The following is a 14,599-nucleotide window of genomic DNA, read 5'->3' on the forward strand; positions in this document are numbered from 1 at the left end:
AAGATCCTCATCTGGTGTGAAATGATGTAGCTCCATTGACCTCAGTGTAGCTACAGCAATTTACAGCAGCTGAGGATCTGGTCCTTAAAACTGAACGATCCAGTAAGCAGTACACAGTATGGTCAGCTACAGCAGCGTCAATACTCCAGTATGTGCATGTTACTGAGTGACTACTAAGTGTCTATCTATATATCCAAGTCAGAGTGACTGTTGTCATATAGTTTATGTGATCACACGCTACTATTGTAATACATGTTTGTGATGAGAAGTAAATGTTGAATGTGACTGTGTCACTGTTCCATGAACTCTGGAGAGTTACTGCTCATAATAAGGAAAAACCAATACTCTGTCAGCATAATGAAGATGTGCTGACAGTACAAACTGTTAGTAATAATAAATAATACTTAGCACTTATGTAATGTGGCATAGCTTCAAAGCACTGTAGAAACATGCAGTAGTTTAAAGATGGCCCTGGTCAAGCATAGAGATTTGTATGGATCTGGATTGGGTAATAAGGCCATGATCCTAAGTCCACTGAATTTATTGGGAGTCTTTCCACCGTCTTCAATGAACATTGGATCAGGTTTTTAAAGCATATTTGTATATTCCTTGGTTTAGGCATTCTCTTTTCACAATGGCTCATCCCATTTTTACTAGGAAGTGCATGACTCAAAAAGCAATATAGCACATAGCAATGACAGTATGAATCATGTGAGGAAAGTATTTTGACCCACAAGCAATGGTAAAATGGGCCCCATCTGACTGAAAAGTATCATGTTCTCAAAGGGAGTTACATTTCCTCTGTAACTGTATATTTATTATATGGTTTCCTTGGCTACTGTGGGGGGCGGTATTAAACTACTGTTGATTTTTAAGAAGATTTATTAAATGTGTGCTCTGTAAAGTAGCCAGCATTGTACCCACTTCTAATGTTCTGTGCCTTATAAGTGTCATGCTTGTGTAAGTAGGTGTATCATTTTCAAAGCACAACATCTTTCGCTCTAGTTACACTCTTGCTCACTCATATTCTGGCACTAGTTCATTTTAACTTGACTTCAAAGATTGTTTAAGCCTTTTTAGTACATCCTTATCTTCAAAAAGGAAATGTAATGATGAGAAACAATACATAATTGGCAAAGGAATAACCAAAAGTGGTAGGAAATTTTAAGCTAAAATGAGCTGAGTCAGGGTGGATAGTCTCCCATTTTAGATCCTTCATCCCTGGCCAGATAACAGTGCCAGCTTTAAATACCCCCAATAAATCTTATCTGACAGCCTCAGGCAGCCTGTACAGATTAGCTGAGTACATTAAACTTCCATGTATTAAATTACAGTAATTAAAGAACATTTGCGAAAATCTGGCTCTTCGAAGGTTGTTTGCAAATATGTAGTGTATATAGCAGCACACCTTATGTAAAATAGTTACATTACATTCCCTAACTCAGTAAAAATGTCAGCACTCTGAACATTTTCCTGACGATTTGACCATCTCTTTAGCAGAGCTGAGCAAATAATTGGCAAGAAGTAATTTATTTGACAAATTCAGTGTCCTTTTCTTCTTGCAGAATATCCATGGGAAGATAGTAATTTCCTTGCATTTTTTTAACCAGCATCTTGTAAATTTACTACATGGATTGATCATAAATATTCAAAATTTAAGCTGTGTTGCTTAGTTGTAATTGGTTGAATAAGCTGCCTGGTGGGGTTCCTTGCCTGTCTGACTGAGTGAACAAACACATCCAGCACACAAATGTATCCATTTGAATTTAAAGTTCAATTTTCACAAATATTCACCCAGATCACTAACGTTTGCTTTCCAGCAGCATTTTTGTAGGTAAACCCTTTACTGCTCAAATGTTTGCAGAGAGCAAACACAAAAGAGAGTGTGGCTGAAGCAAATTCATTTACCAAATCCAACAAGTAGTCGAACAAAATGTTTGCAGTATTGTTTGAGCTTTAGTCCTGTCTAATAGATTTTCAGTGAGGGAGTCACAAACAGGTCTAGCAGGGTCAGGATCACCTTCTCTTTCTTTATGGCTACTTGCAGGGAGTCCCGAAACCTTTTCTATTGTAACATGGGAGCCTTCTGGTATGTGAAAGATTGAGAACCACTGACCTGGTATGTGCAGTACATGGGACACTTTACTGTACTGTCAGGATGTTCTGAACAACATAAACTCTCCAAAGAGAATAACCTTATTCCACTGGCAATGTCTGGTATTATACATTTACCTCAGGTTGCTTTCTCCTTGCCACTATCTGAAATAGCCTTAGAAGGTGGTGTTGTTCTGCTTGCTCCAGCTGAGACATCAATGTCACCAGCTCCATCAGATGGTTGTTAATTGGCTGTGGCTGCTTTTCATACACAGAAGGCAACACGCGCAGCAACATGGAATTTCCTGTTAACAGAGTGAAAATAGAGTAATCCCAAGAAATGTGTTTCAAAGCTTTATCTGCCATCTTGGCATTTCTGATACCAACATCCCTATAGCTAGATACCTCCATACAGGTGCGGCATGTTAACAACTTTGAATTTCTGAGAATTATGGGGAATATAGAAAAACAAAAAGTCCACAGATGTACAACATGTATATTAGACCAAGAAACCAGAGAACAAATTACTGAAGGAGGAATTTCACTAAGTGAAGCAATATGGGGAAAATAGAAAACATTTCCTATTAATCATTATTTTCAGCCTTGAGTACAAGCCCATGTAAATGAAGGCTGGCTCATGAGATTTCAGATTTGAGTGATATTTAACTGAGACCTAAAAGACAGAGTAAGTGTAGTTTTAAATGAATCTGAAAAGGACCACAGAATGCACAGTAACTATTTTTTCTTGTTTGCTGAGAATAAAAGGCTAAAATGAAACAACCAACATATGGAAACAGTATTTGGTTATTTAAAGAAGTAAACGAGCATGAAGGTGAATTTGAACATAAGTGGTTAGGGTGCCATTTCCAAGAGTCAAAGGGAAGAGATGAGAGAGTCAATCAGAGAGAGACATGCAAAATACTCTGACATATTTCCTAGTGTTTGAAGATGTGCCTGCATAATTTAATTTGAAACCAAGTCTCATATAGAAATGTATAACATAACAAGCTATACATGCCTGTCTTGGAATGTTTAAGTTACATTTGCACAACATATGGAAAACATCTGCCTATCACTATGTAGTATGGATCCACTCTCTAAATCCTTTAAAGTACTTAAAGTCTCTGTGGATTTGGTTTCCAATAGGAACTGGCATATTGGCCTCCTGCTTTTTCTCCCATTTTAATTTGTGCTTTGTAGCTATGGAAGATAAACAGGCCACTCACTGGATAGTAGAAATGGTTCATATGTGTTAGCTGAAAAGCCAGCAGTTAATACATTTTTACAACATCAAACTCATGGAAGACACAGTAAAAGCATAATCGAAAACTGACTATGAACTAAAAAACTAAAATGCAACTTTGAACAGCCTAAGGGTTATTTTTCATTGTTCCTAGCTTGTAACAACCCGCAGAGGCCTTTACACCTACAGGAAAATGCAGCACCTCCAGCCATACTCCCATCTGGCCCCCTACTCTGGAGAGGAGGTAGCATACAGCTAGTTACATCAGTCAGGAATTCTTGGTTCCCCATATAGGGCAGTTTTAAGAGAGCAGAACAAAGGGGACTTGGCAGGGTCTAGGATATTATCCTATAATTATTCATCTGTGGTTACTGAAGATTTCTCAACCATGATCAGAAGCTATGTGCTTTATATCCATCATATACACTAGGAAAGTGTAAATCCCAGCTTGGTATTTCCCCCTCTTCCACTCTTGTGCAGCTGGAGGGCCACCCAACTTTCACTTTCTGCACCAGAGTTTGTTTCATGTGGGCCATGCTGTAAATATAATGTTTGTTAAGCAATTTGGAACCCTTCAGGATGAAAGGTTATAAGGGACAGTCATAAGGGAAAGGTATTTGCTAATGAATTATCCCAAAGGAATTAGCAGACAGTGGGACTAGTTCAGTTTTGGGTCATATTCTATTCACATTCTTTGTGCAAAACTCCCACAGATATTACTGCATTAGATTTTAAAAGCGCCTAACTCATTTCGGAGCACAAATCCCATTGTAAATTAATGGGAGTTGTGCTCCTAAAACAGCTAGGTGCTTTTGAAAATTCCACCCAGCTGGACTTCCACTGTAGATTAAGGGCCACATATGGCCTCTTTATTCTGTAACAGTCACACATCTAAATACCAGACAATAAGAGCTACATTGAAAGGTGATGTATAATATTGAGGAAATTGACCGGTATAGCTACAGCGGAATAGCTGGTATAACTAGGCTGTTTCCCTGTGTAGACAAGCCCTTACATGTTGGTAAATGGGGCTAGCAGAGTTTCAATTTACATAATGATGGGCCAGAAGATGACAAATTATACTGACTTAAACTTCCCTAGATTTACCCTTGAGTTTGAATATGAACCTACATTTTTAATGATTAGTGTAAAGGAGTGTGCCAGCCCTGTGCACACTTTTGTGGCTAGGGTTGGCACTGCAGGTTACTTTCTCCCAGGTGAGCATCAAACATTCCCTGTAAAGGGAGCTGGGCAGTGAGAACCAAAAGTGACACACTAATCAAAAATAAGTGTGTTTCCTTTAATCAAGTCTCCTGGAAGGTGCTTGTGTAATAGCAGTTCAAGTGGCCCTTAACTCTCAACTCCTGGTTTGCAAGCTCCTCAAGCCTCAGCGTGCCAGGCAACGTCTCTGAGTCTGTTCAGGTTAGTCTTCTGGAGCCTGGGAGAGCAATCACCACCCTTGGCAAGCTGGATGACTTATGCTCCTGTTTAAACAGGTCATTACTAAAATGGAGCAGGGAGACTCCGTGATTACACCTAGGCTATCCTCATTGTAAACTCTGGGCTGACCCTTAGGCCTGGTCTACACTACGACTTTAATTCGGATTTAGCTGCGTTAATCCGAATTAACCCTTCACCCGTCTACACTACAGAGCCAGTTAATTCGAATTAAAGGGCACTTAAAATCGATTTCTGTACTCCACCTCGACGAGCGGAGTAGCGCCTAAATCGATTTTGTTAATTCGAATTAGGGTTAGTGTGGCCGCACACCACCGAATTACTGTGGTTAAATTAATGGGGTAGTGTGGCCGCACACCACCGAATTAATGTGGTTAAAAACCGAATTAATGTGCTTAGTGTGGCCGCGCACAATCGAATTTATACAACCTGTTTCCCAAATTCGAATTATCTAAATTCGGATTAATCTCGTAGTGTAGACATACCCTTAGAGGGGTAGTACCGTCCTTCACAAGTAGGTTAAACAGATTATATTTTCTCCTCTGGATTATTTAGTTCTTACAGAAAGAGATCCTGCATTCTTTCCACATGCACAATCCCTATTTATTTCAAGGGGAGTTTTTCCATGTCCATGGAATGCAGGATTAGACCCCTAAACGCTACTAACTGGTCAAATTCATTGATGATAACCTTAGGGAAGGATGAGCTTTTCATGCTCCTGGACAAAGAAAATTCATCCCAGTTGTGAAAAAGGAGGAGTGGAAGGAATTCAGTTGAGAAAAGACAAAGGACAACAGTGCTGGAACAAATGAGACCTGGTCTACATTTAAAAGTTTTGCTGGCATAGCTATGGTACTTAGGAGTGTGAAGAAAATCACACCTCCAATCAATATAGCTGTAGCTTATTTTGCTCAGGGAACTTGTATAAGCTATATCGGGAAGAGAGTGCTTTTGCCACTAAGTTGTGTTTCCACTAGGAGAGTTTCCCAATATAGCTATACCAGCATACCCTGTCTAGCCTAGACCAAGGCTGAGATGTCGTGGGTGTGCCATCTTAAATCACAACTTATTACTTGTTGATGATGTGATATCAGTTATCTAAATTAATAGTAAGTATGCAGTCTGGGGAAACAAACATTTTAAAATGCAGGTACATTACAGTTAGTAACACTGTGAGGTAGCAACTCTACCTGCTGTACACAGAGAGTCGAATTTTGCCCTGGATTCCATACATCTGTCTTAGGGCAGGTCTACACTACCCGCCTGAATCGGCGGGTAGAAATCGACCTCTCGGGGATCGATTTATCGCGTCGCGTTGGGACGCGACAATCGATCCCCGAATCGACGCTCTTACTCCACCAGCGAAGGTGGGAGTAAGAGCCGTCGACGGGAAGCCGCAGAGGTCGATTTTGCCACCGTCCCTACAGCGGGGTAAGTCGGCTGCGATACGTCGAATTCAGCTACGCTATTCGCGTAGCTGAATTTGCGTATCTTAAATCGACCCCCCCCTGTAGTGAAGACGTAGCCTTAGTTATTTATATGGCCCTCATCACTGCAGTTAATGACGGCCTCTCAATCTTTAGTGTACTTAGCTTCACAACACTTCTGTGAGGAAGGAAAGTGTTTTGTTATCTTCATTTTACATATAGGGAAACTGAGGCACAGAAAGGTTAAATGACTTTCTCAAGGTTGATGCTTGACTTCTCACAGGAAGTCTATGCAGAGTAAAGAGTTCAGCTTGGGTCTCCCAAGTCCTAGGCTAGTGCTCTAACCCCTGGAACTTCCTGCCTTTCACCCATGAAACCACTCTGAACTCAAAGGTATTTCCCAGATGAAACTGAGGGTAGAATTTGGTCCAGTGATCTAAAATCTTAATGAGAAATTGCCTGAGTATGTCCCTGATTAAGACAAATATAAAGCAAGAGAAAAGTTAAACTAGAATTGTCTAGATTATTTCAGAATAACATTTAAATGATCTCACTGGCTAGGTATATGGAATTACTATAGTGGTCATGGAAGGATTGGAAGAAAAATTAAAATAGCTGGAATTATTTTAGATAGAAATGTGTTGTAACGTCACTATAAGTATTTTATTTCAGAAGTAACTTTAGCTTAGCAGCTGCATAATTGGACTATTTATGCTAAAATACAATACCAACATTTTTCCATTAACTTGAAAAGCCCCAAATGGATTACTCTTGGATTAGTTATTCATCCAGGGTTTAGATATTACTGTTGCTTAGTATTAGGTGCTATATGAAACTTTTGGTAGATAGATTTCAGAGTAGCAGCCGTGTTAGTCTGTATCCGCAAAAAGAACAGGAGTACTTGTGGCACCTTAGAGACTAACAACTCCCCCCTTTTCATGTTCTCTGTATGTGTATATATATTTCCTCACTGTATGTTCCATTCTGTGCAAAAGGAATTTGTAAATAGGTCGTCTACAGAAATCCTTCCGTACAAAAGGGATGTAAAATAGCACAAGATAGTAAAATGATTATCCTGCTTTTATCCATCAAATTCACAGTGATTTAGTTCCCCTTGTTCTCTTCAGTCAATGCTACCACTTCATGTTACAAAAGTTTGGTCTCACAGGAAAAGTCACAGTTGCAAGAGCAGCTTTCCCCATTCTTTCCCCTCCTCTAGTTAATCCACCCACACTGTAAACTTTTAAGGTTCAAGATTGTGCAACGTGCATGCCTCCCCCCTACTTCCATCCCAAAAAAATAAAAGTCAGAAGCACTCTTATTACAGCAGTGGCACTAGCGTTACTCATTCATTCACGATCAGGAACTCCCAGAGTATTTATTAAGGGCTTTCTGTGTTAGACGCCGATAGTCTTGTCTCTGCTCAATTCCGAGAGACCTTTAACTTCAGAGGACTCAGAGACTTTTAGGAAACAGCTGGAGTATGCTGTCTCAAGAAATGCTTTCTTTGACAATTCTACTTTGTGCTTTCTGGTCTTCCTCCTCTGCTCTGAACAATGAGGACTATGATCTCATGTACCTGAATTTCGAGAATGAAATAGAAAGTATAGTTCCTGCTACTGAAGAAAGTAAGTGGATTTAAACTATTTTTGTGTTATTAAACACAAGATAGCAGTTTCTATAAAAACAAAAGAGAAGCTATTTAAATCACACTCTTTGTTACTTAGTTCTTGTAACAGTTATTGCAAACATACCATTTTTTCAGACAAAATGAAAGTGCTTTGTAAAAGTAGATTATTTAACATAGCCAAACGATGCAAATACTTTAGCATGTCCCTGCAAAATCTCTCTATACTCCTTATTTTCCAGTTCTCCCTTATAAAAGAAATGTTGGGAATGTTGCTGTGATTCTTAGAACACCTAAATTACACATTGCCTTATCTTCTGTTTTAATTCAGAGGGAAAGCACTGGCGGTTTAGAGAGCATAGGCAATAAACGAAGAGAGATTTTATTAAATAACTCCTTTGTTTGAAAAAAATGAGTGAAGAGAAATAATAACATCTGTGTCTTGTACTTCAGCTATTTCATGTGACTGTCAGCGAGAGGACACAGAATGGGACAAACTCTTCATCATGCTTGAGAACTCGCAGATGAAAGAGAACATGTTGCTTCAGTCTATTGATGAAATCCTTAAGGTGGAACTGCAAACTCTACGAGCAGAAATGATCGAGTTTGTGGCTAACTTTGCTGGCACGTGCACCACCACCATTGAGAAAGTCACCTCCCGAGTCTTGTCACAGGTGGACCAAACACTGATGAGGAAGAGAGATCACGTTCAGGAGTCCAAGACGCTTCATGAATCTGAGCAAAGAACGATTCTTGAAGAGCTTCTGCAGCTGACCCTCAATGTGTCTAACAGACTCACCCAGCTGGAGAGTGTTTGGCAGAGGACAGCTAAAGTGGAGACAGGTTTTCAGCAGCAAGATAAATCGAGTTACATGGGCAGAGGGGACAATTTCACTTTGAACTCTCTGTGGGAAGAACTACAGCAAACAAGAGCTGAACTGAAAGGATCGCAAAAGTGGGCAGCTCAGCACTTACTGCCAGCTGGTAAGTCTATGCCAGGTAGCATTTGTCAGAATTCTCTCTTTTAATACCCTGTCCAGAACAGCAATATTCAATACATCAGCTAAACATTCTTATGTCAGGGCATGACAATAAAGGGACAGTTGGAAGTAAGATGTGTGTGTGGTGGGGAAACCCACCAAGCTCTCCGTAAAAATAGTTGGCCAGCTTTTCAAATTTGGGGACCAAAGAAGAATCTAGTCAAAATTATTATTAGAGTAAGTCAACTCCAACTGTGATGCTGAGGCTAGGAGAGGCTTCCAGACTAAGGCTGTGACCAACGAGCAGTGGACACATTTTAAATAGACTAACTTATGAAATCTTGATGTTTTCTTGCCCTTCACCTTCCCAGCTCCAGATTTCCACCTTAGTTCACAGAAAGCTTTCATTTGCTCCATATACTGCCAATCTTTACTTTTTCTAATCCAACTGCTGCATCCTTCTCACCAATTCTAGCTGTGAATTGGAGCAATTGTAGACCTGAGAGAACACGGACAATGTCAATGGGCAACATCTAATCAAATGTCATGCTTCTGGGCAAACACTGATCACCTTTGGTGGGTCAGGAAGGAACAGCTTTCCCCATGTTTCTTGTATATAGGGTTTTTTCCTTCTTTTGAAGTATGATATAGTGATGGCAGCTAAGGTCTGGATACCATGCTAGATGGATCATATGGACTGATCTAGTATTTCAAATCCTGTGTTCCAGGCTTTCTATACACCATTGTATGGCACCTGACTGAAATAATTAGAGAAATTTAGGGATGGAAGAATAAACCCCTATATATTACTAACTAAAGAGGTGTGTGAAAAATTACTACCAACATACCACATCTCTTTCAAATATAAAGCTCAAACTACTGAATATCTATAATTCCACCTGTTATAAATATTACCAATATAATGATTTTATGGGCCAAATTTTCCAACAAGGACAAAAGGAGCCTAGTACAAAAATGCATGCACATTGGAATCACAAAACCCCATATTTGTGTGTGCATGTGGGAAGTGTGGTGTGCAGTTACACAGTTTGTGCTAGTGAATATACAGTGATGCTGCAATGTGAGTTCTTACAAAAGTAAGTATCTTTTGTAGGCACACCTCTTACAGCTTTGAAAATGTTGCCATAAATGCAAAGAGTAATTCACACCTGAACCTATTAAAATAATATTAAGGCATTTTATAACCTTGAACAAAATGTATCCTATGATGGTAGACCATGAATTCAGCTTTAATTTAGAATAGCTTTGTAACCAGAAGCAGGAAAAAATAGTATATAGTGTCATACTAACATATGTGGGAGGAGGGGAGAGTGACAGAGGCAAGGATTACACTGAAAGAATGCAACCAGCAATATTCCTTTTGCTTGCACAAAAATGTTGTCTTTTTCAGATTTAACAAGATGGTTACATCATTATTCAAGTCTCTCCCACAATATGCCAAACTCATACTATGAAACAAAAGTGAAACCTCTCAGTCAGTTTTCATTTGTGCATATTTGTACCAACCAGAGAGCAATATGTATTCTGACTAGCATTTAACAATCACATTCCATGCTCAGTTCCACTGGTGTAAATCCAGAATAACTCCAGGGACATCATTGGAATTACTCCTGAATTACATCTGTGTAATTGAGGCAGACTCTGCTCTATATGTTTTTACAGAAAATATCCTAATATGATATAAAATAGAAATAATTATATATATATACTCCATAGGTCTCTCTGGAGATCTTTTCCAAGAGAGTTTTCAGCAACTGGTTTTGATTTCTCACATCTTGAATTACTGCCAGACCTACTCTTAAGGGATTTTCTAAACACACTTTTGTTGTTCTTCCATGAAGCTGGTTTTAATTTTGTTTAGCCCTCAATAATAAAGCCAGAAAGTCTGCTAATTAAAAAGCAGTTTCAAGATAGTATTCCTAACATTTTTAAGTAGTGTCTATCCACAGTTGCCTCCCCACCATATGCCCCCCCCCGAAAAAAGGCCAATGAAAAAAAAAATTATTGTGCTGAAAGTTCAAAGAAACCAGCATATGAAATAATGCAGCAGTCTAATCCTGGAAGGCAGAAAGAGTCCTTCATTCATTAAAGCAAAGATTTTAAGACATATTTGAGACATTTTAGCTTCTATAGCTTCTTTAAACAGGAAATGAGTCAGCTTAATTGTAGAGGGGGGCCTCTTTTATCCTAAATCAACTGGAATATTAATGTATCATATTAACTAGACAGCAATATTGAGAATGTCAAATATGCTTTTATTATCATTAGTTACTTTTCTTTCTTGAATGGATTTCTGTTACTGGCCATCACTAATCTAATTTTTGTTATCAACATACTGATCATCACTGATTGGAGATGGGAGAAGAGCTTCTTAAGAAATTGATCTTTTCAGTTCATTTTATATTAATTGGTTTTGGGGACCCAATTTAGTGCAGTTGAAAGTTAATGACTAAAAGAATTAAAGCAACGTTCAGAGCAGGCAGGCAGTTTTGGAAGTTTCTCTACATGGCTCTGCCTATGCTCCCTACACACGCCTGCCTTTCAACACCCATTGCTCCAGTCCACTCCAGCAGGGAACACCACATGTGACAAATTGCGTGAAAATATTATGGTGTGGATAGAAACTCACAAGGGACTAGGATGAGCACACTGAGCTCATTGTCACTTGGGAACTAATCAGGATTTGACTCTAGTCTGAGTAGGTGAAATGTTCCTGTAATGTACTGTATGCCAGATTCTGTTCACAATTACAGCAGTGTAAGTCTAGAATAACTCCTCTGGTGTCAGTGGAGTTGCTCTGAATTTACACTGATATAATTGTGTTCAGAATCTTTTTTCCCACTCCTTTCAGTATGCACTTTTATGCAAAAAATATTAAGTAATAAGTTATAGTATTTTTTCACTTATAATTGTGTTTATCTGAGTCATAATTTCTTCATAGTATATCGTATTCAGAACATGGGAAAATTTTCAAAAGCATCTAAGTGATATAGGAGTGCAGGTCCAATTTTCAGAAGTGACTTAGGCACTTATAAGCCTAGGTCTCTTGATAGTCAATGGGGCATAGGCTAGTATGCCACTTAGGCACTTTCCAAAATTGTAGCCATTATCTAATATGGTAATAGACTGTATTGCTCTTTATCATACATATAGTATGTGATCATGACTATCCAATGCCTGGGTTTCACAAACTATGGAAGAAATTTCCAGCCATTCTAACTTTAAGATGAACCTGGAGAGGCCACTGAGTTCCTCCCATGCCAACAGCATGCTGTATTCCTAAGGAGAAAAGAACACTGCGGCACTGAAATAAATTGCCTCAGGAGATTGTGGAATCATTGGAGATTTTTAAGATCAGGTTAGACAAACACCTGTCAGGAATCCTCTAGATAATACTTAGTCCTGCCATGAGTGCAGGGGACTGGACTAGAGGACCTCTCGATGTCCCTTCCAGTCCTATGATTCTAAGGAGAAAAGAATACTGAGACTAAAAAAGGACACACATGAAACAAAACGTGTCATAAACAAAGCATGTCATGGTGCAGTCATGCTGTAAATTTTTTATAGCTACTTCTTTGGGAAGACCTGTCTAATCCAAGCAATGTGATTATTTCAACCCCACGGCAATAAAATGTTCAATGCATTCATTCTATCATGTATTCCTACAACATACTGTATGGTATGGGGATTTTCAAAGGAGCCTGACTCCCTTTGGAAATTCCAGCCTAAAGAGGTAAGTTTATGTCAAGGATCCAAACTGAATGTACAAATACTTCACCTTTTACAGAAATTAGCTGGGGTAGAATAATATTTCTAATTCTGTTTCCCCCCCCCCCCCTCCAGGGTGTGAAACTGCAATTTTATTCCCAATGCGTTCCAAAAAGATCTTTGGGAGTGTTCACCCAACTGCTGACATGACGCTCCAATCCTTTACTGCCTGCATTTGGGTCAAAGTGACTGAGGTGCTGGACAAAACTATCGTATTCTCCTACGGAACAAAGAGAAATCCATATGAAATTCAATTCTATCTCAGCCATGAGTCTGCAGTACTTGCTGTAGGTAGTGACCAGAACAAGTTAATTGCCCCAAACACAATTTCTCCTGGACATTGGGCTCACTTTTGTGGCACTTGGAGCTCAGACAACGGGACCATATCATTGTGGGCAAATGGGGAGCTTGTTGCTACCACCTCAGAAATAGCAGAAGCTCATATAATTCCAGATGGAGGAATTTTGCAGCTAGGCCAAGAAAAGAATGGTTGCTGTGTCGGAGGTGGTTTTGATGAAACTTTAGCCTTTTCGGGAAAACTGACTGGCTTTAATATCTGGAATAGAGTTCTCAGCAATGAAGAGATAACAGCACGGCCTAGAGCAGAAGATTCATGTAATATCAGGGGCAATGTTGTTGGGTGGGGAGTTACAGAGATTCTGCCGCATGGAGGAGCTCAATATGTTTCCTAAATACTGAGAAACTAGATCCTGAACCAAAGAATGAATTCTCATTAACAACAATATACCAGTAGGTACAAACACACAGAGCCCTACAGCCCTGAGTGTTGATATTGTAGAGATTGGATTTGATCTCTGTCTGCTGTCTTGACCAAACACTGAAAAAACATGTCAGAGAATGATATTGGAAAAGCTGGTCTTAAATATAGATAAACTGCTGTCATTCCAGCTGTGTTTTCAGATTCATAGCCAGTGAGAGCTACTTGTAGACACTTGAGAGCAGACTTTGGCTCTTACATTCATTGCTAAACTAAACATATGCAAACAAATGGCTGGAACTGCTTTTATAGAACTAATATAAGACGGTTGCATTTTCTGGGGTTCCCCATTTGTTGCTTTCATATTGCTAATGCCACTTTTACAGATGAACCATCTGAGACTTATAAAGTAATGTTTGTTGTTTATTACTCTTTGTTACTGGTATGTATACTATCATAAAATAGTGCGTTGTTCGAAATATTATTTATGCTATGGATTGACCTAACATATGCCTAGACATAGTATTCCCCATAATAATCCAGTGTTACCTTTTGAGAAGATGCAGCTGTATTATATTGTAAATGAATTTTGTAATAATTTTATTGAAATTATTTTTGTAAAGTTATCTTGTAAATAAAATACTTTATCAAACTGACATTGCCTACAATTTGTCACGAGGATGAACGCTGACAGTAATACAACAGTATTCTGGTTTTTTCATCAACAGATTTGTTTTTATTCACTATGTAAAAGAGCGTACAAATATCAGCATCTCACACAAAGGGCCTGATCCTGAGAGGCCTGAGAGGTGATGAGTACTCAGGGTCTCATTGCTAAACATTTGCCCAGGCTAGGTATCCCTTCCCTGAAGGTAACCAAGGGGATGGAGTCATGTTGGGGCAGTTGCTCTTCCCAGGAGACCGAGGTGTCCTTAAAGGGGCAAATCCCCACTAAATCTGTGTCCAGATGGAGTTGTCCTTGTATAGCTTCCCCTGGAGAAGGGGGGTGTCCAGTCTGGAGAAATCCCTAAAATAAATGAGCACCATATTCCCAATGCTGCCATTGTTAACACCCAGCATTCACACTGAAGTCAAGGTGCCTATTCCTGAAGTTTCAGAGTAGCAGCCGTGTTTGTCTGTATCCACAAAAAGAAAAGGAGTACTTGTGGCACCTTAGAGACTAACACATTTATTTGAGCATAAGTTAGTCTCTAAGGTGCCACAAGTACTCCTGTTCTTATTCCTGAAGTGTTTACACAAGGT

General features: G+C 39.2%; 2 protein-coding genes across 3 annotated transcripts in view; one reads left to right on the top strand and one right to left on the bottom strand.

Annotated features, from left to right (window-relative positions):
• Nucleotides 1-14,599, bottom strand: part of VEPH1 (ventricular zone expressed PH domain containing 1) — a 133,511-nt gene that overhangs the window by 96,114 nt on the left and 22,798 nt on the right. For both annotated transcript variants that reach the window (XM_024192677.1, XM_024192676.1), the window contains exon 4: nt 2,233-2,399. In XM_024192677.1, the coding sequence (XP_024048445.1) occupies nt 2,233-2,399 (167 nt within the window). The remainder of the gene's footprint in view (nt 1-2,232; nt 2,400-14,599) is intronic.
• PTX3 (pentraxin 3) lies at nt 7,568-13,992 on the top strand. Its single transcript, XM_024192678.3, has 3 exons — nt 7,568-7,850; nt 8,303-8,833; nt 12,694-13,992. Exons 1-3 carry the CDS (start codon nt 7,706-7,708, stop codon nt 13,308-13,310), a joined length of 1,293 nt encoding a protein of 430 aa, XP_024048446.1. The 5' UTR covers nt 7,568-7,705; the 3' UTR covers nt 13,311-13,992.

The sequence above is a fragment of the Terrapene carolina genome, unplaced genomic scaffold, assembly GCF_002925995.2.
Source record: "Terrapene carolina triunguis isolate 2854851 unplaced genomic scaffold, T_m_triunguis-2.0 Scaffold88, whole genome shotgun sequence".
Lineage (NCBI taxonomy): Eukaryota > Metazoa > Chordata > Testudines > Emydidae > Terrapene > Terrapene triunguis.